Below are 23,308 nucleotides of genomic sequence, written 5' to 3' on the forward strand. Positions count from 1 at the left end.
GTAATTCCGGTGCTGCAGATGGAGACCAGCAGATCCCTGGAGCTCACTGGCTGGCTCAGGGGGATCCAGGTTCAGTGAGATTCTATCTCAAAAACAAAGGTATAGAGCCAGCAAGATGGCTGAGCAGGTAAAGAGCGCTTACCTGAACCCCAGATGCGGCTGTATTCCCAGCACTTCTGTGTGAGGCAGGAGAACTGTCCAGAAGCTCTTGGGCCAGGTAGCCTGGAGCACACAGAACAGCAAAAGAAACAGACACTGCCTCATCAGGGTGGAAGGAGAGAACTGACTTCCAAAGGTTGTCCTCTGACTTCCATATGTGTGCATGGTACGCAGGAGCCTATCACCTGCCCCCCACCCCCAGCTCGCTCTCTCTCTCTCTCTCTCTCTCTCTCTCTCTCTCTCTCTCTCTCTCTCTGCTCTTCCAGAGGTCCTGAGTTCTATTCCCAGCAACCACATGGTGGCTCACAACCACCTATAGTGGGATCTGATGCCCTCTTCTTTATATAAAATAAACAAATAAATCTTTGAAAAAGAAAGAAAGATCACTCTACAAAAGCTTGCTCTTGGGCCTCATGCTGCAACACTGGGGGCAGGGGTAGCACAGGCATGTGGTACATGGCCACAAAATGGGCACATGGACCAGTCAGAGCAGAGCGTCAGAAAAATGGAGGACTGGATTTATAACTCACAGCACTGTTCCTCATACCCCAGTCATGGCGTCCCTCTGCTAGGCCACCAAGAGAGGGGGTCCCTTTTGGCCTGGAGAGAAACAGTTCCGGGGAGAGTCTGGTGCAAGCTGTTTGGGCTTGCCTGGAGATGCACCTTCAGGAGCCAGAGGGTGGCAGCTTCGACGAGTTGAAAGCAGCTGCTGCTGCTGCTGTGAGTGTAGCCCTCTGGCTGCTGGGCTGGCAGTCCTTTGCTTAGGGCAGCCAGAGAACCAAGAAAGAGCCCAGCACCTGCTAATCAGAGAGTCCGATCACTCAGTGCCCCACAGTATTTCCTGTCCGTAGGAAATCAAAGGCCGGGAGGGCGTGTGAGCACTGTGACGTTCACAATGTTCCATTTCTGCCGGATGCCTCAGAGACAGGTACCCAGCATCTGCCTCCGCGAGAGACTGCCTCCTCAAACCAAAATCTCAATGAGATATTGTGGGCATGTGTGGCTACAATTGCAGCATTCTAGAGGTAGAGGCAGGAATCCAAGGTAGCCTAAACACACTCCACACACACACACACACACACACACACACACACACACACACACACCCCACACTGTATTGTGCATGATACTGTTTTTGGTTTTTTAGTTTTTCGATACAGGGTTTCTCTGTGTAGCTTTGCACCTGTCCTGGAACTCGCTTTGGAGACTAGGCTGGCCTCGAACTCACAGAGATCTGCCTGGCTCTGCCTCCTGAGTGCTGGGATTAAAGGCATGCGCCACCACCGCCCGGCCGATACTGTTTTAAGAATAGAAAGCTATTCAGGATAGGCTCCAAAGCTACACAGAGAAACCTTATCTAGGAAAAAAACCACACACACACACACACACACACACACACACACACACACACACACAAAGAATAGAAAGCTGTCAAGACAGTGGTGGTGCACACCTTTAATCCCACTCGGGGAGGCAGAGGCAGGTGGATCTCTGTGAGTTCGAGGCCAGCCTGGTCTACAGCGTGAGATCCAGGAATGTCACAAAGCTACACAGAGAAACTCTGTCTCAAAAAACCAAGAAAACAACAAAAACAAACAAACAAAAAAACAAAGCTAAAACTCCGTGTGTCTGGCCTCAGGGAGCACCAACAGTCAGGCAGCATGGTGTCTCTCTTGGTGGAAAAGTGTCCTGGGTTTAAACCCTAACTGCCACCTTCTAGCATTAAGTTCCCTCATGCTTGGTTTACTTTGTATGTAAAACCAAGGTTAAAAAAAAAAAAAACAAGCAAGGGCTGGGAGTGTAGCTCAGTTGATAGAGCAGTTCCCTAGCATGCACAAGGCTCTGGGTTTGAGCCCCTACACTGCTTAAATTAGGCACAGTGACATACATCTGTAGAGGCTGAAGGGTCAGAAGTTCAAGGTCACCCTCAGCTATATTATTATACATTATGGCCAGCCTGAGCTATGTGAGAGGCCTTGTCTCAAAAAAATTAAAAACTCACAAACCAAAAAATCAATCTCACCTAGTGGACAGCTCTAAGTACTCTGCAGTTCCCTTTATAGTAGACACTAGGGATAATGGTAACTTCTGATCCAGACATGCCGGTGTAGAAACAGAGAAATGTGTTCTGTAGGGGAAAACTACATTAATCAGTATACTTAGATTTCCCGAGAGAATTTATTAGCATTTCCTTCATAAAACAAAAGGCCATTTTCTAATTCCCATTCTACATCATCTGAAAGTAAATGTTCCAAGATACACATTGGTAAGACCAAAGAATTCAGATTTCATTAGTAAGATATTTTAATGCCAATGAAGAATAAAAAAATGCTATACAAAAATAACTTTCTCTAGGCTGAAGGATAGAGGGCTTTTGTCAACATCTTTTCAATACAAATTTGGAGGCTTAAAATTATTACTTTTTCTTATTATGTGAAATCAAATAAACCAATGTATCCTACCAAAATACAAACATGAATCAGATGCAGCTCTGTTTCCCACAGCTGTAATCCAATGTGCACAGTATCTCCATGGAAATAAGTGCTCTGCCCCACTGGAGGAGAGGGGACAGCTCCTCAGCTAAGGATGGGAATTCATTTCCTGGCCACTTCCTGCCTGCAGGCTGCAGGCTTGCTCCAATAGGATAGAGAGAGATCACTCTTGCTTGGCACTCCCAAAGCCCTCCCAGAGCTGGGGGCTGCAACCCCGCTCAGTGCTGTGGTGTCTCTCAGCTGGCAGGAAGCGTCCGCGTGTCTTGTTTAAATCCCAAACTAACAGCAAAATACCTCCTGTTTGTGCTCTTAGCTGTCTGCCCACTCCATTCTTGGAGGCAAGTAGAGCAAGGACCCGTTGGAGACAGGGGTGGACCGCCTCAAAGCTACACAGCCCTCAGCTACATGTGACATGGGCCCTTCACCTGTGCTATCCAGCCTCCGAACCATTGTTCCCATCCTCAGCAGAGGACCTTCTCTTTGGCCTAAAAGGGACCTTGAGTTTCTGATCCTCCCATATCTACCTGTCAAATGTTGAGGTTACAGATGTCTATATCCCTGTTCGCCCCCTCCCTCCCTGGCCATCTCCATCCTCTTTGTCCTGGCTCCTTGTCTCCTGCTGACAGTGGCTTGTCTGTTAGAAGCTGTCACCTCTCTGTCTCAGATCTCAGTCAGTTGAGAATTTCAGAAGCTGTCTTTACATGTTCTGTCTCTAAACCCCTCAACTCACCCTTGCAGTCTGCCTTCCTCTCCAACTCCAAGTCAGTTTTGCTCCCACACAATGGATGATCTTATCTCTAATTTGTTTGGCTTCAGTGTGACAAGTGTGAATTTTTCCACCTTTCTTTTGAAAAGATTTAAATGTATGTATGTATGTGTATTTGCCCAAAGAAGGTATCAAATCCCCCAGAGCTAGTTATAGTTGATTGTGAACCATCCAACATGGGTATTGACCCTTCTCTCTAGCCCCTCCATCAACCTTTGGCTTACACATGCTGTGGATATTGATCTGTATAAATAAAATACTGATTGGCCAGTAGCCAGGCAGGAAGTATAGGCGGGACAAGGAGAGAGAAGAATTCTGGGAAGTGGAAGGCGAAGGCAGAGAGATGCTGCCAGCCTCCGCCAGGACAAGAAAGAGATAAGGTACTGGTAAGCCACGAGCCATGTGGCAAAGTATAGATGAATAGAAATGGGTTAATTTACGATAAAAGAAGTAGATAACAAGAAGCCTGCCACGGCCATACAGTTTATAAGTAATATAAGTCTCTGTGTGCTTACTTGGTTGGGTCTAAGTGACTGTGGGACTGGTGGGTGAGAGAGATTTGTCCTGACTGTAGTCCAGGCAGGAAAACTCTAACTACACACACACACATACACACACACACTACACACATATATGCACACACATATATACATATACACACATACACACATACACATACACACATATACACACGTACACACATACACACACACACACACACACACACACACACACACACACACACACACCACAGAAAGAAAAGAGGAATGGAGGGAACAAGCTGCTGTGGGGGAGGAGAAGGCCAGAGCACAGCTTCCTGCTGATGAAGCCCTTCTAGATTAAGTCACCAGTTTGCAAGGAGAAACATACAGAGTGAGCCAGACAGGGAGGCGCTCTGCAGCGAGGAACACTTGCTGCTCTTCCAGGGGACACAAGTCTCAGAACCCACATCCGGTGGTTTCACAGCTCTGTGTGACTTCAGATCTAAGGGATCTGACAACCTCTTCTGGCCACTGGTGGCAGACACACACACACACACTCACACACACTCGCACACACACACATACACACACACACACACACACACACACACACACATGCACGCATACTCACACACACACACATAAATAAACATAAGTGAATTAAGAAGACACAGAGATCAGGAGAACAGCCTGGCAATAGCGCAGCCACAGCACCAAATAGCACTGACGGCCATTTTCGCAATAAACAAGTTTCAAGCTTTAAAAAATGGAAAGGAGCCGGATGGCGGTGGTGCACGCCTTTAATCTCGGCACTTGAGAGGCAGAGCCAGGCAGATCTCTGTGAGTTCAAAGCCAGCCTGGTCTACAGAGCGAGATCCAAGACAGGCACCAACACTACACAGAGAAACCCTGTCTCAAAAAAAAACAAAAACAAAAAAACCAAAAAAAGTGGAAAGGGTCTTTCAATTAAACGAGAACTCTGAGTCCAGTCAGGCAATAGCAATGTGTGAACTTTATTTGATCTTGATTCATACAAAGAAACTCCAAATTTCCCACTGTTTAATCACTTTTCAAATTTAAACATTGAGTAGATACTATTAACACCACGGGATGATATCATTATTGATAAAATTCTTGGGGATCCAGTTGAGCATCCAGGAAGTGGGGAGAGGGGGAGGTCTCGACACTCCTGTCCGTTAGAACATGACTGTTCACCCTGGGTAATGGCTGTATATTGTGCCTGTGTTACTGTTCATCTTTGCAGGTGCTTAAGGTTTTTCATAACAGGTTATTTTAAAAAATAAACAGAGTGAACAGTGGTTTGGTGAAAGCGCACCCACGGAATCACTTTACGGCACAGCTCTGTGGGGTAAATTCTTATTTGATCAATTTAGTAAACTCTCAATCCCGCCCGTGCATTTAGCCACTGGTTCTATTTGTTACTTTGAATTGGCACTTCATGCCATCTAATCCAAGCCAAACCTGGCTTGTGCACAGCTCCTGTCTACTCTGGCCGGCCTCAAAAACTGTGTGGCCAGAGTGTCGTGGTGTTTTTAAACACGCACATGTCTGATGCAAACTTGATCACACCGGGTCCTTTGCTTAATGTCTTCAGATTGCTCCCACCGACCCCAGGAGCAAGATGAAACAGCCTCCGCACACCATGAGACCTGCAGGCTGTTCTCTGACCGTATATGCACACTCCATCTTGGCATGTTCTCTCTGGCCTTTCTACACTCCAGGCATTTCTTGAACCTGCCACCCTCAGCTTCAGCTCAACATTCACACATGTTCTTCTTCTGCCTGGAACGGTCTCTCCCGCAAGCACATCTCACTTCTCAGACCTCCTCTCAGATGCCACTTGCTGAGACTGCTCTTCTCAACATTCCAGATGAGGCTAGACAGCTGCCTCCCAAAAGAGCTTGTCCCAACTGAAAATTTAAAACAGATGGATTTGCTCAATGTCTAGCTCCCCTGTTATAATCTCAGAGAGAGGGAAATAGCTCTTCACTCTATCCCCAAAGCCTAGCATTTTGTTCTACCAGAGAGTCAATAAATGGTTATTGATCTATAAATAACTGGCTTGGTGAAAGAGTACTAAGTCAATGAACTTGAATATAGTACTGGTCAAGTCACGAAACAAAACTGCACTTTCATTATAATATTATACAGTGTCAGTCATATAATATTATACTGGTGTCAGTCATACTAAGTATCAAAATCTTTAATGAGTTTGTATGCAAGCAAAGGGGGGGGGGATTAATGGGGATGACCTCATCCGGGTCAGGGTCCCTCAGAATGACCCAAGTACTTGACAACAAAACAGGCCGTGTCTCAGTATATCACCCACTTTCCAAAGAAGCACCATGCATCCAACGGAAGTGCTTCTGATATCAGCCTTGAGTGTGTGCTCTTCATACAGAAAACCCAGATGGTCTGGAAGTGGATTCAAGACTGCAAGCAGTTAGTTAAAACTGGCTGCATTGCACAATGCAGGCAGTCTCTAAACTCATACAGTGAGTGAGTCCAGCACATTTAGTCAGTAGAACCAAAGCTTAAACATTTTGGAGACTATCTCTTCACAACTTGTTGAATTAATGAGAAAAAAAAAACTACAAACTCATGAAGCAAATTTTTATTTTAAAATTGTTAGGTTTTTAGTGCATTTGAAAATATTTTATGATATGACACATAAGGATTTTAGCACATGCAAGTATAATAGAAAATATTTTAGGCAACTTTTAAAATCACTAATATGCTTATTTTCCAGTGAACAAGCCCTTTGCTTAAATGAGTTTGATCATGGGACATTAAGGATATTTAGGATTTTCATATTATTGCTTAACAGCTTCCTAATGAGGCGTTGCGTCTCTACCTGATCTGCACAAAATAGTTTTTTCAACACACTCGTCACGGCCGTGACCTGTTTCCTCAGCTCTGATGGTACATGCTTAATATTCAAATACTCCGGCAACCTGGACCTGGAATTATACAGCACGTTGATAACTGTTTCCATGTCATTGACTGAATCGCTGATCCTCTCCTCTGGGAAGACGTGAGATCTGTACATCTCTTCTAACCTGTGCTCGGCAGCTGCAGCCAGGGCCAGGCTCCGTTTCAGGTGCTCCCTGGAGGCCTTGATGTACTCCTTGTACTCGGGGTTGTTGGCGTCACCAAGAGGTCCCTGCTGAACCTCTACATTAATATTGGAAATTTTTCTCAAAATGTCCTCGTGTATTGCAGTCTCGGAGTGGTGTCCAGAGAGGTCTTCCAAGTTTCCCGTTTCCGGCTGGCCTGAGAGCTGGGGCACATCCTCAGAGTCCGTGGAGATGTCCATGCTGCTGGTGGTACTCGTTCTTACGGTGATCTGTGTAGTTGGCAACCATGGGCGGATGACCACACTATGATGATGGTGCGTATCCTCTGGCTCGTGCTCGTGGTCCGGCTCGTGCTCATGGTCCGGCTCGTGCTCATGGTCCGGCTCGTGCTCGTGGTCCGGCTCGTGCTCATGGTCCGGCTCGTGCTCGTGACCCGGCTCGTGCTCGTGGTCCGGCTCGTGCTCGTGACCCGGCTCGTGCTCGTGATCCGGCTCGTGCTCGTGACCCGGCTCATGCTCGTGGTCCGGCTCGTGCTCGCGATCCGGCTCGTGCTTGTGGTCTGGCTCGGGCTCGTGCTCGTGGTCCAGATCATGCTCCTCCTCTGACTCATGCTCAGGAGGCCACAGTGGCCTGGGATGGGGCTCCTCGAATTCCGGCTCCGGCTCTGGCTCTTCTTTTTCAATATAAGGTTCCTCCTCGTGTAAAACAACAGAAACGTTATTTGGCCGGATGGACCAGAACGCTGTAGTTTCAGTTTTTTTTTTCCTCTCCATCCCCAGCGTGAAGCCGCTAGTAGGGAAAGTTGTCTTTTCCTCGTTGAAGGGCCTGATAAGAATGTCGTTCTCAGGGGTAACTCCCTCAGGGGTGTGTATCAGCTCGTACCGAGAAAACTTCAGCTCTGGAACTTCCGTAGGACTTAAGGACGTTTCCCCAGAGCCCTGCTCCCTGGTAGGAACACTCATTATCAGGTTCTGTAAAACTTGTACATAATGATTCAAATTCTGTTCTTCATCAGGCAACACAGTTATGGCTTGAGGGGAAAAATCAAACGCACAGTAAGTAATGTTTATTACACATGACTCATGACAGAATCTGCTGACCTTAGTTCACTGTCTATGCTAGCACTTAAGTACAGCAACAAGCAAGGAACTCAGCCTCCCTAACATCAGGCCAGCTCTCACTGAGAATGCACAAGAGGAAGAGCAGGACACCAGCTGCATGTGGGCGCCTTTTCCTACATCGTTTTGTTTTCTCATATAATTTATGACTCAATAGGCAACTTACTAAACCAAAAACCTTGATCATGTTGTCTAACCCTGCAAGGACTATGATGGGTTCATATTGGACCACCAGAGGTATAATTAAATTTTTAGGAGCCAGATGTTAGGTAGACACGATTAAAAAATTAAATTTTCTTAATGTGCAATTATATTAAGACAAAAATAATAAATATTGAAAATTCACTTCCTACTTACCCTCTTTTGCTATTAGTTAGTTGTCTTTTGATTATTTACAACTAATGCATCTGTAAGATGGATATGTGATACAATGACTTTGGTGAACATCAGTTATTAAATACAGTAAATCATTAAGGGGTGTGTGTGTGTGTCAGAGGTTGACACTGGGTGTTTTCCTCAATTGCTCTCCACCTTATTTTTGACACGGGGCCTCTCAATAACTCTGGGATCCACTGAATGAAGCCTAAGGGACCTTCATGTCTCTGCCCCCCCCCTCCCGCCCAGGGACTCTAGTATGCAGCATTGCAGTGGCCTAGGAGTCAAACTCAGGTCCTCAGGACTTCACGGCAACCACTTTACCAACTGAGCCATCCCCCAGCCCTGTCTTTTAAAGTTTTAAGTAATTTCTTCTCTTTTATTGATTTTTTCACTAATAAAATAAAAATAGTGTATTTGTGTATAGTCACTCTTGCTCTGAGCCTGGGGTTTTCATGTAGGGAAAGACTGAGTGAAATAAATGCAGACCAGTTTGGCGAAGCTGACACTCCCATGCTGGTCTTGGTTCTTCCACTTTCCAGTGGCATGATTTGGGGTATTTTCCTCAATATTATTTTTTAAAATAAAAAAGACTATGTCTGTCCTTTTATGTAGAATAAAACAAATGTAATAAGATACTGAGGTAGGAGGCTAGAGAGCTGTCTCAGCAACTTCTTTGCCAGGGACCAGAGTTTGATCCTCAGAATACCACCCCTCTCCACATACACACAAAAGCTAATAATTCAAATATCTGATTGCTGCTCAAATTTTTCTGATTCTTTCATTTTTTTCTGTTCATGTGATGCATTTGGTATTCAAATAATGCTTCCTCTCTGTCACCTTTAATCTATTGAAAAAAGCAAATCAGGAGTTTTCTTAGCTTTTTTCAAAATTATGTGTGAGTGTGCCATCCTTCTAGGCTCTGAGCAGCCTTTTAGAGATGATTGTGCTGCTGTGTTCCTTCACATCCTGACACTTCAGTGCTCCATACTTAACTGTTTACTGGTAGAATTATACAATGTCTATAATTTGCTTCTAAATAAACTAAGGACAAGAATTTAGGAGAAGGAGTGGGGAGGCCGGGAGAGAAGGAATATGAGTAGATATATCAATGATGCAAGGTTAATCAAAGGGTCTGTTCCAGATGGAGCTTTTGTAACACTATTTCTATTCGTGTGCATGTTTCGTTTTTCTATAAAAAGTTATTTCTAAAATGTTTGAGAAATTTTCTGTTCTAGGCAACAGCTAACCATGCCCAAGCTAAAATGTGCAGTCAACAGAGGCGTGATGGCTTTGCAGAGGGCGCTGCCTCAGAGTTCGTCTAGGATGCACATGATCGTCAGGCAATTAGCTTGTCTCTTCAGACTAGCAAGTGGGATACCCAGGTAGCTATTAAACAAGTGAGGATGCCAAAGGACAGGAGGAGGTGGTGCTTACTGGATGTGATTTCTAAAAGCACCTCAAGTACTCCATCCTCCTCTGCGGTTACTCTGGAAACACCAAAAAGCTTGTTTGTGGGTTGCCTAGCAACAGAGGCACCCTACCTCCTACCTTGCTTTTCTTTCTTATAAATGCACCCTTGGGTCTCTGGATCATTCTATTCTTGAATCCATCCCCTCCCCCCATTTCCTACCTCTTGTTTTTGCCCTTCTAACACATCTATGCATTTTGGACTAGCCTTCCAGGTACATTCCAGGTACATTCATCAGGGACATTCTTGCAAAGCAATTTGAGCCCTGTAAAAATGTTTGCAGGCAAGTTAGTAAAAGGATCGCTTCCAATGTCCTTTCAGACAACCCTGGCCACCATGAAATCCTGTTTTTCTCCATTCTATAGGAAGTTCCAAAAATTGAATAAATTTCTAATTCTTACAACGAACAGGCTTATCCGATAGAAGCTGAGTCACTTAATTACACCTTGACTATTTCCTGTGGTCTACCCCAATACAACATAGCTGCCATTTTTGCCACTTGGATATCTTACCTAAGCTAACAGCATGCCCCAGACCATGGCTAAGCTTGAGAAGCCTTCCAGTGCTGTGGAAACAGAGGAGGTAAGAAAGCGTTGGCAGTGGTTTTCTCAGAGGCACTAGGGAAGTGGAGACAGGAGGAACCACCAGCCAAGCTTGCAAACCAGTGAGCTCTGGGCTGAGGGAGAGACCATCTCAGAGAAAAGTGGGTGAAGACAAGTGAAAGAGGACACCTAGGGTTGGCGTGGCCTCTAGTCTCCACATGCATGCCCACTGGTACACTACAAACCCATTCACAGGCACACATGTGCACATGCGTGTTGTGGGATATGTGTACACCGTGTGAAGATGTATTTGCTGTAATTTGTATAATAAAAAGCTGAACAGCCAATAGCTAGTCAGGAAGTATAGGCGGGATTTCCAGGGAGAGAGAGGAAGAGGAAGAGGATCTAAGGACACTGGAGATGCCAAGGAAACCTGGAGGGAGTTGGACATACAGAATGAAAGAAAGGTAAAAAGCTCATGGTAAAACGTAGATGAATAAAAACAGGTAAATTTAAGTGATTTTAAATTTAAGAGCTAGAGGGACAAGCCTAAGCCAAGGCCGAGCTTTCATAATTAATCATAAGTCTCCGTGTCATTATTTGTGAGCTGGCGGCCCATATAAAAATCCAACTACATCAAAGACCTCAACATAAATCCTGTTACACTAAACTTAATAGAAGAGAAAGTAGGAAGTATTCTTGAACGTACTGGCACCAGAGTTCACTTCATAAATGTAACACCAGCAGCACAGACACTGAGCACAACAATTAATAATGAAACTGAGAAGCTTTTGTAGGGCAAAAGACATGGTCAATAAGACAAAAAGACAGCCTAAAGAATGGGAAAAGACCTTCACCAACCCCACATCTGACAGAGGACTGATCTCCAAAGTGTATAAAGAACTCAAGAAACTGGACATCAAAATACTGAACAATCCAATTAAAAAATGGGCTAAAGAGTTAAACAGAGAATTCTCAAAAGAAGAATCACAAATGACTGAAAGACATTTAAAGAAATGCTCAACATCCTTAATCATCAGAGAAATGCAAATCAAAACGACTCTGAGATACCACCTTACACCTGTCAGAATGGCTAAGATCAAAAACACTAATGACAGTCTATGTTGGAGAGGATGTGGAGCAAAGGGAACACTCCTCCGCTGTTGGTGGGAATGCAAACTTGTACAACCACTGTGGAAATCAGTATGGCAGTTTCTCAGAAAATTGGGAATCGATCTACCTCAAGACCCAGCAATACCACTCTTGGGCATATACCAAAGGAATGCTCAATCATATCACAAAGATACATGCTCAACTGTGTTCATAGCAGCACTATTTGTAATAGCCAGAACCTAGAAACAACCTAGATGCCCATCAACTGAAGAATGGATTAAGAAAATGTGGTACATATACACAATGGAGTACTACTCAGCAGAGAAAAACAATGACAGCATGAAATTTGCAGGCAAATGGATGGAACTAGAAAATATCATCCTGAGTGAGGTAACCCAAACCCAGAAGGACAAACATGGTATGTACTCACTCATAAGTGGATACTAGATATAAAGCAAAGAACAATCAGACTGCAACCCACAGAACCAGGGAGGCTATATAGCAGGGGGGACCCTAGGATGAATGTGGCTTATAATACATTTTGGTTTTACTCAATTACTGGGCAAGCCTCAATCAAACATTTCACTATTAGGATAAGAATTTATACTGTATCAAGCTGATAATAGAAAAATAAATAATAAATAAAAATGAAAAATAAATCCAACTACACACACACACACACACACACACGAATCCCCTGTAGTGTAAGATGTCAGGATACTGCTCCAGGGTCTCTGCTAAGCAGCCTGGGGCCTGGAGTTCTGCTGGAATCTCAGCTCTGAGGATATCAACTGAGTTTGAGTTTTATGTAATTTTTAAAACAGAACAAGAGAATTGATCACATGGCAGAGATGGTAGCCAAGTGATCCTAACAACTGTAGGACTAGAAATAGCTGAAATTCTGCACGGTGCCCTGGAAGACAGTTATTAAAAAGATGGCAGGGCTGGGGATTTAGCTCAGTGGTAGCAAGCACAAGGCCCTGGGTTCGGTCCTCAGCTCTGGGGAAAAAAAGAAAAAGAAAGAAAGAAAGAAAATCCTGAAAACAAAGCAGGCTGTGGTGGCGCATGACTTTAGTCCCAGCACTCAGGAGGCAGAGGCAGGTCGATCTCAGTAAGTTCAAGGCCAGCCTAGTCTACAAAGAGAGTTCCAGGACAGCCAGGGCTACAAAGAGAAACCCTGTCTTGAAAAATCAAGAGAGAGAGGGAGAGAGAGAGAGAGAATCCTGAAAACCATGAGTTCATTTAAATTCTAAGTTCTTGTAATTTTCTAAGTCAATACTCAGATAAATCTATCTACATAATTTAGATAGATGTCTGGTTCTGCCAGGATCATTTAGAAATCTCTCCCCTTTCCCAAGACCTTTATAGAGCTTGGGAAATAATACCCTCCAGAGCATTGTAAATGGGGTGCTGATATATCTGGATACAGTGAAAGTTGAGACAGACCATTCCATAATTTCCTTGGTGCCCTCCTCAGGTGTTGAGACAGACCACCCCATAGTTCTCTTGATACCCTACTTAGATGATGAAATAATTCTCTTGGTGCCCTACTAGTGTGATCTGTTTTCAAAATAGTTTTGTTATGTGTCTCTGTGTGGGTATGTGCACATGTGCAGTGCTGGCAGAGGCCAAAAGAGGGCACCAGATCCCCTGGAGCTGGAGTTCCAGGAGGTTGTGAACAGTTCGTCATGAGTGCTGGGAAACCAATTCCAGTCCTCTGAAAGCACAAGATGCTCTCCTAACCTCTGAGCTGCCTCTCCAGCCCCTACTTAGCTGTTCTTGTTTACTAGCAAAGTACATTGTCTCTCCCAAAAGCCTCTAATAAAACAAGATATCTGGGTTTCTGCTTCTATGAAGATCATGGGTACTATCTCCCTCTTGTCTCTATTAGGCATAGAGTAAAGCCCTGTCCAGTTGTATCTAAACATACCTGAGAAGAAATGAAACGTGGGGAGAGGAAAGCTGACCAACTAACAAGTTCAGGAGAGAAAATGGTGGTCTCTGGGTTATACATGACCCACAAAAGGAGAAGACAAATCCGGAAACCCCAGAAACACAAATATGTATAGATTTTTTTTTTTTAAGGTGAGGTGCCTGGCAATAGCTTAGCAGTTAAAAGCTCTTGCTGCTCTCTGAAAGACCCAGGTTCTTTTCACAGTACCCACATGGCAACTCACAACCTCACTCCAGATCCAGGGGATCTGATGGCCTCTTCTGCCATCCTTAGGGTGTACATAATTGCAGGCAAACACTCTTACATGTAAAATTAAACATAATCTTTTAAATAGGAGTAGTGGGGCTATGGAGGTAGGTCAGTTGGTATGTTTGCCTAGTAGGCATGAAGCCCTGGGCTTCATCCCCAGCACTGCATAAAAGCAAGGCATGTTGCCAGGTGGTGGTGGCGCCCTTCTTTAATCCCAGCACTGGGGAGGCAGAGGCAGGCGAACCTCTATGAATTTGAGAACAGCCTGGTCTACAGAGTGAATTCCAGGAAAGCCAAGGTTACATACAGAAACCCTGTCTCAAAAGCCAACCAACCAAACAACACAAAGAACCACAGTGTGCTAGTGAACCACAGTGTGCTAGTGAATGCCTGCACTCCCAGCACTTAGAGGCAGAGGCAAGAGGATCAGAAGCCAAGGTCATTCTTGGCTCTATATTGTGAGGCCAGAATGGGCTAAATGAGACCCTCTCTCAACAACAGCAATAACAAAAGCAGCAATAAACAAGCTTGAAACAAATGAAAAATAGTAAAGTCTCAGAAAGAAACAGAAGATATAAAAAAGAACCACAATGAAGTCTTAGAATTTACAAATATGAAAACACAATAACAGAAATGAAAACATCTCAAAGGCGAGACTCAACAGCCAGTGGAGATGGGGAAGATCTGGTGAGCGGTGAGTCGGGCTGATGGTGCGATCTGGACATAAGGAAAAAGCAGAAAAAAATGACCAGAGCCCCATGTTGCTCTTGTAGAAGAGATTAGGTTCCCAGAATCCACATGGTGGTTCACACTCATCCGCAACTCCAGTTCTAGAAGATCTAACACCATCTTCTGACCTCCATGGGTACCAGGCATTCACATGGCATACACACATACATGCAAGCAAAAGACTCAAATGTACACAACAAATAAGTTAAAATTTTATAATGTTAATAAATATAAAGAGTGATCAAGGAAAGATACTTGACTCCACCTCCACTTCACACACAGGTGCACACACACCCACATGCACACGCACACGCACGCGCGCGTATGTGCGCACACCCACACACTGAAAGTATACACAACACACACATACACAAAGCAAGAGGAAAAACAATTTACATTTGGGGGAAATTGAATGACAAGTTTAATTCTAATCTGAAGTCATGAGGTTGGAAGGAAATATTATGAGTGCCAGCAAAAGTGGGGGAGGGGAATAATTAACCCAGAATTCCACATCCCAGGAAAAGATCTCTTGGGGATGAAAGGACAAGCAAGGAGAAAACAGGAGAAGTGATCAGAAAACCTACCCTAAAGGAAAATGACTAAATGTAGTTCCCTAGGACTGGCAAGATGGCTCAGTTGGTAAAGGTGCCTGAGTTAGAAGCCTACAGTCATGCAGGGAAGGGTAGAAGGAGAGAACTGACTCCAGAAAGTTGTCTCTGGCCTCCACTCGGCTGTGGTATGTAGGCCAATAACATACACTAAACATAAAAATAAAACAGAATGGAAATGATAAAAGAAGGAATTCTGGAACACCAGGGGGAAAAAGCGCGAGAGAGATGAAGAGAAAGAAGAACAGAGCAGGTACATGCAACTGTCTCTTTCTTTTCCTGACTGCCTGACAGATGAAGCAGGGTCACCATGTCCTCTAACAGGGCTGCTGGCACTCGAGAAGGAAAGACTTAAGGAAAGTGTGCTGTCAATACGTACAGGGATATGAAAAGTGGAAAGGTTTTGTCCTGGTTGATTGTTGTCAACTTGACACAGCTAGAGTTATCTGGGATGAGGAGCCATAATTGCAGAAATGCCCCGCTTAGATTTGCCGGTGGGACACTTCCTTGACTAATGACTGATGTGAAAGGGGCCAGCTACTGTGGGTGGTACCATCTTTGGGCTGGGAGTCCTGGGTGCTATAAGAAAGCAGGCTGGGCCAGGTGGAGGTGGTGCATGCCTTTAATCCCAGCACTCAGGAGGCAGAGCCAGGTGGATCTCTGTGAGTTCCAGGCCAGCCTGGTCTACAGAGTGAGATCCAGGAAAGGCGCAAAGCTACACAGAGAAACCCTGTCTCAAAAAAGAAAAAAAGAAAAAAGAAAAAAAAAAGAAAGAAAGAAAGCAGGATGAACAAGCCAGTAAGCAGCACTCCTCTATGACCTCTTCTCCAGTTCCTGCCTCCAGGTTCCTGCCTTGAGTTCCTGCCCCCAACTTCCCTTCATGATGGGCTGTGAGCTGTAAGATGAAATAAACCCTTTCCTCCATAAATTGCATTTGGCCATAGTGTTTATCACAGCAAACTAGGGGGGCTGGAGAGATGGTTCAGGCATTAAGAACATTGGCTGTTCTTCCAGAGGACCCGGGTTTAATTTCCAATACCTATATGGCAGCTAACAACTGTCTGTAAATCTAGTTCCAGGGGATCTGACACCCTCACACAGACATACATGCAGGCAAAACACCAGTCAATGTTCGTTAAAAAAAAAAAAAAAAAGTAGGACATGTTTCTACTGATAAGATACACACACACACACACACACACACACACACACACACACACACACACTGAACTCATCACACATCTTTACTGTGTCCTGCCAACCTTGACACAGACACTGTTAATGACGAACCCAAAACCTAACCAGAAGTTTTAAATACTAATTACTAAAAGATCCTTACAACCACAAGCACAAAACAAACAGGTTAGCCTTACCGTATAAAGAACTTGTGTACACAGGGCTAAAACCCAAGCATCCATCACTCTTTAGTGAGCCAGACTGACCCCAAGCCCATAACCCCAGAGAACAAGTTGCTTGAATTTTCCACACATGTCATGCAGTGGACTCACATTAAGTGCTGTATGAACTTATGCCTGTAAAAAACAAAACCAGCTGATGTAGTATTTCCAGCCTAACCAGGTTGCTGTCCTTCATGACTGGAATATACTCAGAGTGACTGCAAAAGGAACCCCTTTGTTACTCATCCAGCAGCTTTCCTCTAACTTTTTACTATTAATTTTTAAATGTAGCTTTTGCTGAAGGATAGACAAGTACTTACATTCATATTAATCAGCATTCTAGCTTTAAAAAAATCTCATTTAATATCTTTGTGTGCTTCATGATTTTTTATGTCCTTAGGCTCCTTCAAGTCATCCAACACAGAAGACAGGCTTGCTCTGAGTGACGTGTCCTGCCATAGGACACTGGCAATCAGTTGCAAAGTCATTCTTGGAATCCAGTTGCCATGGTTTAAAGAAACTTGGGGGCTGGGCACAAAGCTCAGTTGGTAGAGTGCTTGCCTAGTATGCGTGAAATGCATGAAGGCTTGGGTTGGGATCCCAGTGCTGCATGAACTGGGTGTGTTGGCACACACTTCTAATAACCAGCAATGGGGAAGTAAAGTCAGAAATATTAGAAGTTCAAGGTCATTGTTGGCTATGTAGTGAGTTCAAGGTCAGCCAGGGCTTCATGTGACCCTGTCTCAAAAGATAAAATGGACAGGAGGAAGGGAAGACAGAAAGGATGTGTGTGTGTGTGTGTGTGTGTGTGTGTGTGTGTGTGTGTGTGTGTAAGAGAAAGAACAGAGAGAGAGAGAGAGAGAGAGAGAATGAAAATGAGATTTCACCAAGAGCAACAACCTGGAAAAAAATAGGCCATCTTGGCTCTTCGTGTCTCAGATGAGTTCTTACATGGCTTGGGGTGGGAAGGACATCTCAGCTGGTCTAGCAAAACCATAAATAACAATGAGCAGCAAGCAGGGGCAGCCTCACCAAATGTGTTTCAAGCTAGGGAGAGAGCTTGGCAGGTAAAAGCGCTCGTCCTGCAAGCCTGACCTGAGCTGTTCCCCAAAACCCGCATGGGGCAAGAAGAGAACAGACTCCTGCAAGTTGTCCTCTGACTTCAGCACACACACTGTGCTCATCCGCCTCGTGTTCACTCCTTGAGGCATTTCACTGGCCCAGTTGTAACTTTTGAGACAAGCTACTATGATAAGTCATGAGATGGGCCTCCCCCAGTCTCAAGAGGGAGTTCCAGGGGGCTGGGGAGATGGCTCAGTAGGTAGAGCATTTATGAAGACCTGGGTTCCATCCCAGAACCCATGTGGGAAAAACCCACCCCCTTGGTACATGCTGGTAACTCCAGCACTGGGAAAATGAGGCCAGTGAGATCTCTGGGCTTGCTGGCCAGCCGGTCTAGCTATTTGGCAAGTTCCAGGTCAGTGAGACCCTATCCCAAAAAATATAAAATAAAATAAAGGGTGGGGGGAAGGCAAGCACCTGAGGAACAAGACCTAGAGTTATCTTCCGACCTCCACACACACAGAACAGTTAGATGTGAGGTAACCAAGACAATGACAGCTCTATCTGGGCAGCTGTGTCTCTTAACAGTCAGAATGCCCCTCTGTGGTTAAACTGCCTCCAAGCTGCAGCAAGCTTCAAAGACTAAAGAGCCAGGGCATTTTCCCCAAATGTGTGCAATTAAGGAAGGGTCTTCAACTGCCTCCTCTTTATGGGCTTTCCTTTCTTTCTTTCTTTTTTTTTTTTTTTTTTTTTTTTTTGGTTTTTCGAGACAGGGTTTCTCTGTGTAGCTTTGCGCCTTTCCTAGATCCGCCTGGCTCTGCCTCCCGAGTGCTGGGATTAAAGGCTTGCGCCACCACTGCCTGACATGGGCTTTTCTAGAGGGACACGGGAAGAAATATTCTAAAAGAGAGATCCCATTTACCATGACTGGAGAGGAAACCTTACCCTAGGAATATGCCATCTACCTCATAAATATTGATAAAAACGTATTTTAAATCCACAATACAGAACCCACTGTGCTGCTACACCCTTTGGAGATGCTCACTCCAAACTCTCGCTCTGGAGTGCTATGCTTAATATACTTCTACTTACTGTTGGCATCTTTTGGCTGAACTCTTTCCTTCCAGAAACCCAGGAGACACACCCCTCTCCTCAACACACATTCCCTTCAAATTGTACTTCAGGGGCCAGCCAGCCTTTTACCGTCAAGGACCAGATAGAAAACATTTCAGACCTTGCAAGCCAGAAGTGGGCAGCAAGCCCTTAGCTGCTGTTCTAACGCAGGAAAGCAGCCATGGCCAACGCATAAAATGATTGTGGTTGCATTCCAACAAACTTGAGGTGTTTGAGCCCAGGCTGCAATCTGTCATCGGTTTTGTGTCCTGGACAATGAACAGTGCCCCCTAAGGGAAGTCCCCAGCCTAAGGAGGGATCAATCACACCGAGCCCAGCCTATGAGCTGAGCATCCTGGGAACAACGGGCCGAGCAGGATGGGCCCTGGAGTGGCACCCCTAACACCCAGGCCAGCGTCTGGGATACTGGGCGGGAAAAGTGCAGCGAGAGGAACCACCTGGCTCTCCACCCGGCCCATCACTCACTCGGATACGCCAGCAGGGACGGAGGCCATAGCCACAGCACGACTAGGACCACCGGCTTCATGGGCGTCGTTCACAGCACTCCGCCATCCGACGGGAACGGCCTGGGGCCACCAGGCCGGGGTACCTCAGGGCCCAAAGCGGGGGGATGTCAGCGGCCTACCGTCCCACATCAGGGCCCGGGCGCCCCGCAACGGTTGCCCTAGTGAATGGGTGGGGGCGGGGCAGCCGCGTGCGAGGTGCGCGTGCGTGCTGGGACTCCGCAGAGACCAGGAGTGGCTCAATGGCGATCTGCTGCTGCAGGCCTTGGGGTAGAGGCTGGAGAAGCTCTCCCCGGTTGAAAGCACAGCTGTTGCACAGAAGTGGGTGTCTAATGGAAGAGATGACCTGGAGACTGCGCAGCGTCAACGGTGAGGGGAACCACTGTAGAACCCTCAGTGTGCCCCACGGGAGATGGGAGTGAGGGGTCGATTGCAGGAAGGCTTGGAGCGCACCAAGAGCTAGGTGGTTAGGACTAGCTGCATGGCTGGTTGCCCGGGATGGGGTGGTGGGGATGGGTGGGAGGATGAGGCGGGGGCATTGCAGGCACCTTAAGGGGTTTTGGTTGTCGTTACGGTTACATTCTCTCTCTCTCTCTCTCTCTCTCTCTCTCTCTCTCTCTTCCTGTTTTCTTTTTTTTTTGAGACAGGGCCTCTGCATGACAACCCGGCTGTCCTGGAACTCACTTTGTTGATCAGCCTGGCCTCGAACTCAAAGAGATCCTCTAGCCCTCTACCTCCTGAGCTGGGAGCGTTGGGATTAAAAGCGTTTACACCCCATTTCTTTGACAATCAAGAGTTAGCGTCGATGAAGAAATATGTAATTACAGATAGTGTAAGAGACTTAGTCAAGGTTTTCTCTGTCCCAGATCAATCTGGAGCTATACTGCGCCCAAGGATGACCTTGAACTAAGAATACTTCGGCCTCCACCTCCCAAGCACTGAGATTAACAGGAGCCACCATGTATGGTTTCTGATAGGCTGGGGATTGAACACAGGGCTTTGTTCAAGTTAGGCAGGTACTCTGCTCACTGAGCTACTCCCCAGTCTCAGTAAGAGTACTTCTTAGAGTAATAGTCATGTGGCTATTCAATTCTATATGAGTTAAAATCTGTAGAACTGTCCTTTTTTTTTTTTTTTTCTGTATGAGTATTCTTTAGAATTCACATGTGGTCACGTCTCTGGCTCAGAAACAGGGAACTTAGATTTTAGTCTGAGACAGTGGGGAGATGTTGCAAGGTTCTGAGCTAGGGAGAGCTGTGATTAGATGCACACTGGACAAAGCTTAGTGTCCTTGCAGAGACCAGAAGATGTTGAAGAAAGCCAGAGTAGAGGCAAGAGTCTAGTTAGGAGATTTTGGGATACTGTTGGAGACCTGAACTTCTGGTCGCAGAAGATACAAAACTTATGGATGTATCTGAAAGATGTCAGAGTCAAAATTAGTAAGATCATGCTGAGAGAGGATCAAGAGTTGAAGGCCAACCTAGGCTACATGAGACCCCATCTCAAAACAAAGATTAGGGGTTGTTTAAATGTGGAGAAAAAGAGAATATGAGATGGTGCCCAGATTTCTGGTAGATCGTATGGGTATTTGATGTACATTTACTGAAATGGGGAATGTAGATACCTATGGAGGAGAATAAAGAATTTTGTGCTCAATACTATTATGGCAAAGTGGGCTTGGGACCTGCAACCAGAGTTGGTCTATCCAGAGAGGAGTTGGATGTGGGCCAGGGAGAAAGCTGAAGTGGAGGCTGCCTTATGGAAGGCTTGAGTTTCTGGAAGCAGGGCTGTCTGAGATCAATCAAGGAGAGTCTGCAGATGGAGCAGATCATCGGTTCTAGGGTGGGAATAGGCAGGCTAGAGAGAGCACAATGGAGAATGCAAAGGAGTCCAGAAAGGAGCTGTAGCACAAATCCTAACTGGTTTTAATAGAAACCCGAAGCCAGATATCGGGGTAAATGCTGAAAGATCAGTAAAGCAGGGCAGCCAGCCACCAGGTCTTACCTCTAAGAAATCCTCAGCCAAAAGGGGCTGAGTTCCTGTCTCCTCCCACTCTATATTCCTTTCAGTGCCCAGCATATCACTTCCTGTCTCCACCTCTCTAGTGCTGGGATTCAAGGTGTGTGCCACCACTGCCCAGCATATCACTTCCTGTCTCCACCTCTCTAGTGCTGGGATTCAAGGTGTGTGCCACCACTGCCCAGCATATCACTTCCTGTCTCCACCTCCCTAGTGCTGGGATTCAAGGTGTGAGCCACCACTGCCTGGCTTCTGTGGCTAACTGGTGGCTTAGCCCTGACCTTCAGGCAAATTTTATTTGTTAGATCACAAACAAAATACCAGCACAGGAGCTGTGGTAGTGAGGAAACCAAGACCAGAGACCTTCACGGAATAGTCTAGACTAGTAGATGCTCTGAAAAGACAAATGAGAGGTGTAGTTGGTATTTGTTTATTTATTTATTTGTTTGTTTGTTTATTATTTTTATTTATTTATTTATTTTTATTCTTTGCTCTTTGGGAGCCCACCACCCAGCTTCCAAATAAATACACAAATAAATACACAGTCTTATTCCTACTTATGAATGCCTAGCCTTAGCTTGGCTTGTTTCTAGCCAGCTTTTCTTAAATTATCCTGTCTACCTTTTGCCTCTGGGCTTTTACCTTTCTCTGTCTTTGTATATCTTTTTTTACTTCTCACTCCATGGCTGGCTGTGTAGCTGGGTGGTTGGCCCCTGGAATCCTCCTCTCCTCCTTTTCATTTTCCCCCATCTCTCTTCCCAGATTTCTCCTCCTATTTATTCTCTCTGCCTGCCAGCACTGCCTATTTCTCTCTCCTGCCTTGCTATTGGCTGTTCAGCTGTTTATTAGATCATCAGGTGTTTTAGACAGGCACAGTAACACAGCTTCATAGAGTTCAACAGATGCAACACATCATTAAGCAAATGTTCCACAGCCTAAACAACTGTAACACATCTTCAACTAATATTCCACAACACAGAGAGAGAGGCAGGGGGGGGGGGCAGAGACAGAGACAGACTGCCTTAGGACTAGCTTTAGCTCCAAGGCCCTTGACAGGAACACTTTCAGTGAAGTGGTTTGGGGAGAAGCCAGGCCACGGTGAGTCAAGGGATGAATAAGAGGTGACAGAGTCATGACAGCTTGCATGGTGCTGTTTCAGGCTTGGTTCGTGAGTCTTCGAGGTACTCCAGCAGTGCTCGACCCAAATATAGCAGCATGCTGGAATCAAACAGTTGGGACTGTTTGGAAAGCAACTTGGACTATGTAACAAACGCAGTAACGTGCTATACACACTGCAATATAAATTCTATAACAAATTTAGGGGGAGAATTTAGGTCCCAAGATAACCATTGCTTGCAATACAGAGACAGTCAAATCCAAAGAGGATGTGGACTAAAGGGCCCCACTCCTCCCCATTCCCATGCTGAAATCCTAACCCTCACCATGATGAGAAAGGAGAGGAGCTTTTGAGAGATGACTAGATCGTAGGGTGGAGTCTGTGTGAAAACATGGGAAAGATAGTCATCTTGAAAAAGCAGGCTTCTACCAGACATCAAATCAACTTTCCCACCTCCTAGTATTTCAAATAAATTGTTGTTTAAACCTCCTGGTCTGTGGTGTTATTTGGTACAAGAGTCTGAACAAACTAAACCAGGGAAACCATCTTTGTTGGTTAGAATAGTGTTCAACCAGGGGCTGGGGGAGTGGCTCATCTGGTAAAGGGCTTTCTACGTGAACATGAGACTTTCATTCCGATCCTCAGCATACATGTGAACAGCCAAGTGTGATAAGTTGGTTCCCATGACCCCAGTAGCGGGAAGGTGGAGACAGGAGATCCTGGGAGCTTGCTAGCCAGCCAGATAGACAAATCAGTCAGCTCCAGGCTCAGTGAGAGACCCTGTCTCTGTAAGGAAGGTAGGAGATGGTTGACGAAGATAGCTCACGGGGACCTTTGGCCTCCATGTGCATGAGCACACATGTGAATGCAACACACACACTTATGTGCACACACAGACATGAAAATATAAAACACACAGC

The 23,308-nt window shown here is 45.5% G+C and overlaps 1 protein-coding gene across 1 annotated transcript; it reads right to left on the minus strand.

The window, feature by feature from the left end:
* Positions 1–6,614: 6,614 nt before the first annotated feature.
* On the minus strand, positions 6,615–19,275 carry Spesp1 (sperm equatorial segment protein 1). Its single transcript, XM_036193618.1, is given in 4 exon segments — positions 6,615–7,266; positions 7,503–7,580; positions 7,582–8,027; positions 19,215–19,275. Coding segments are annotated over 4 exon segments (1,152 nt in total). The 3' UTR covers positions 6,615–6,699.
* Between the last annotated feature and the right edge of the window lie 4,033 nt (positions 19,276–23,308).

The sequence above is a fragment of the Onychomys torridus genome, chromosome 7, assembly GCF_903995425.1.
Source record: "Onychomys torridus chromosome 7, mOncTor1.1, whole genome shotgun sequence".
Classification (NCBI taxonomy): Eukaryota; Metazoa; Chordata; class Mammalia; order Rodentia; family Cricetidae; genus Onychomys; species Onychomys torridus.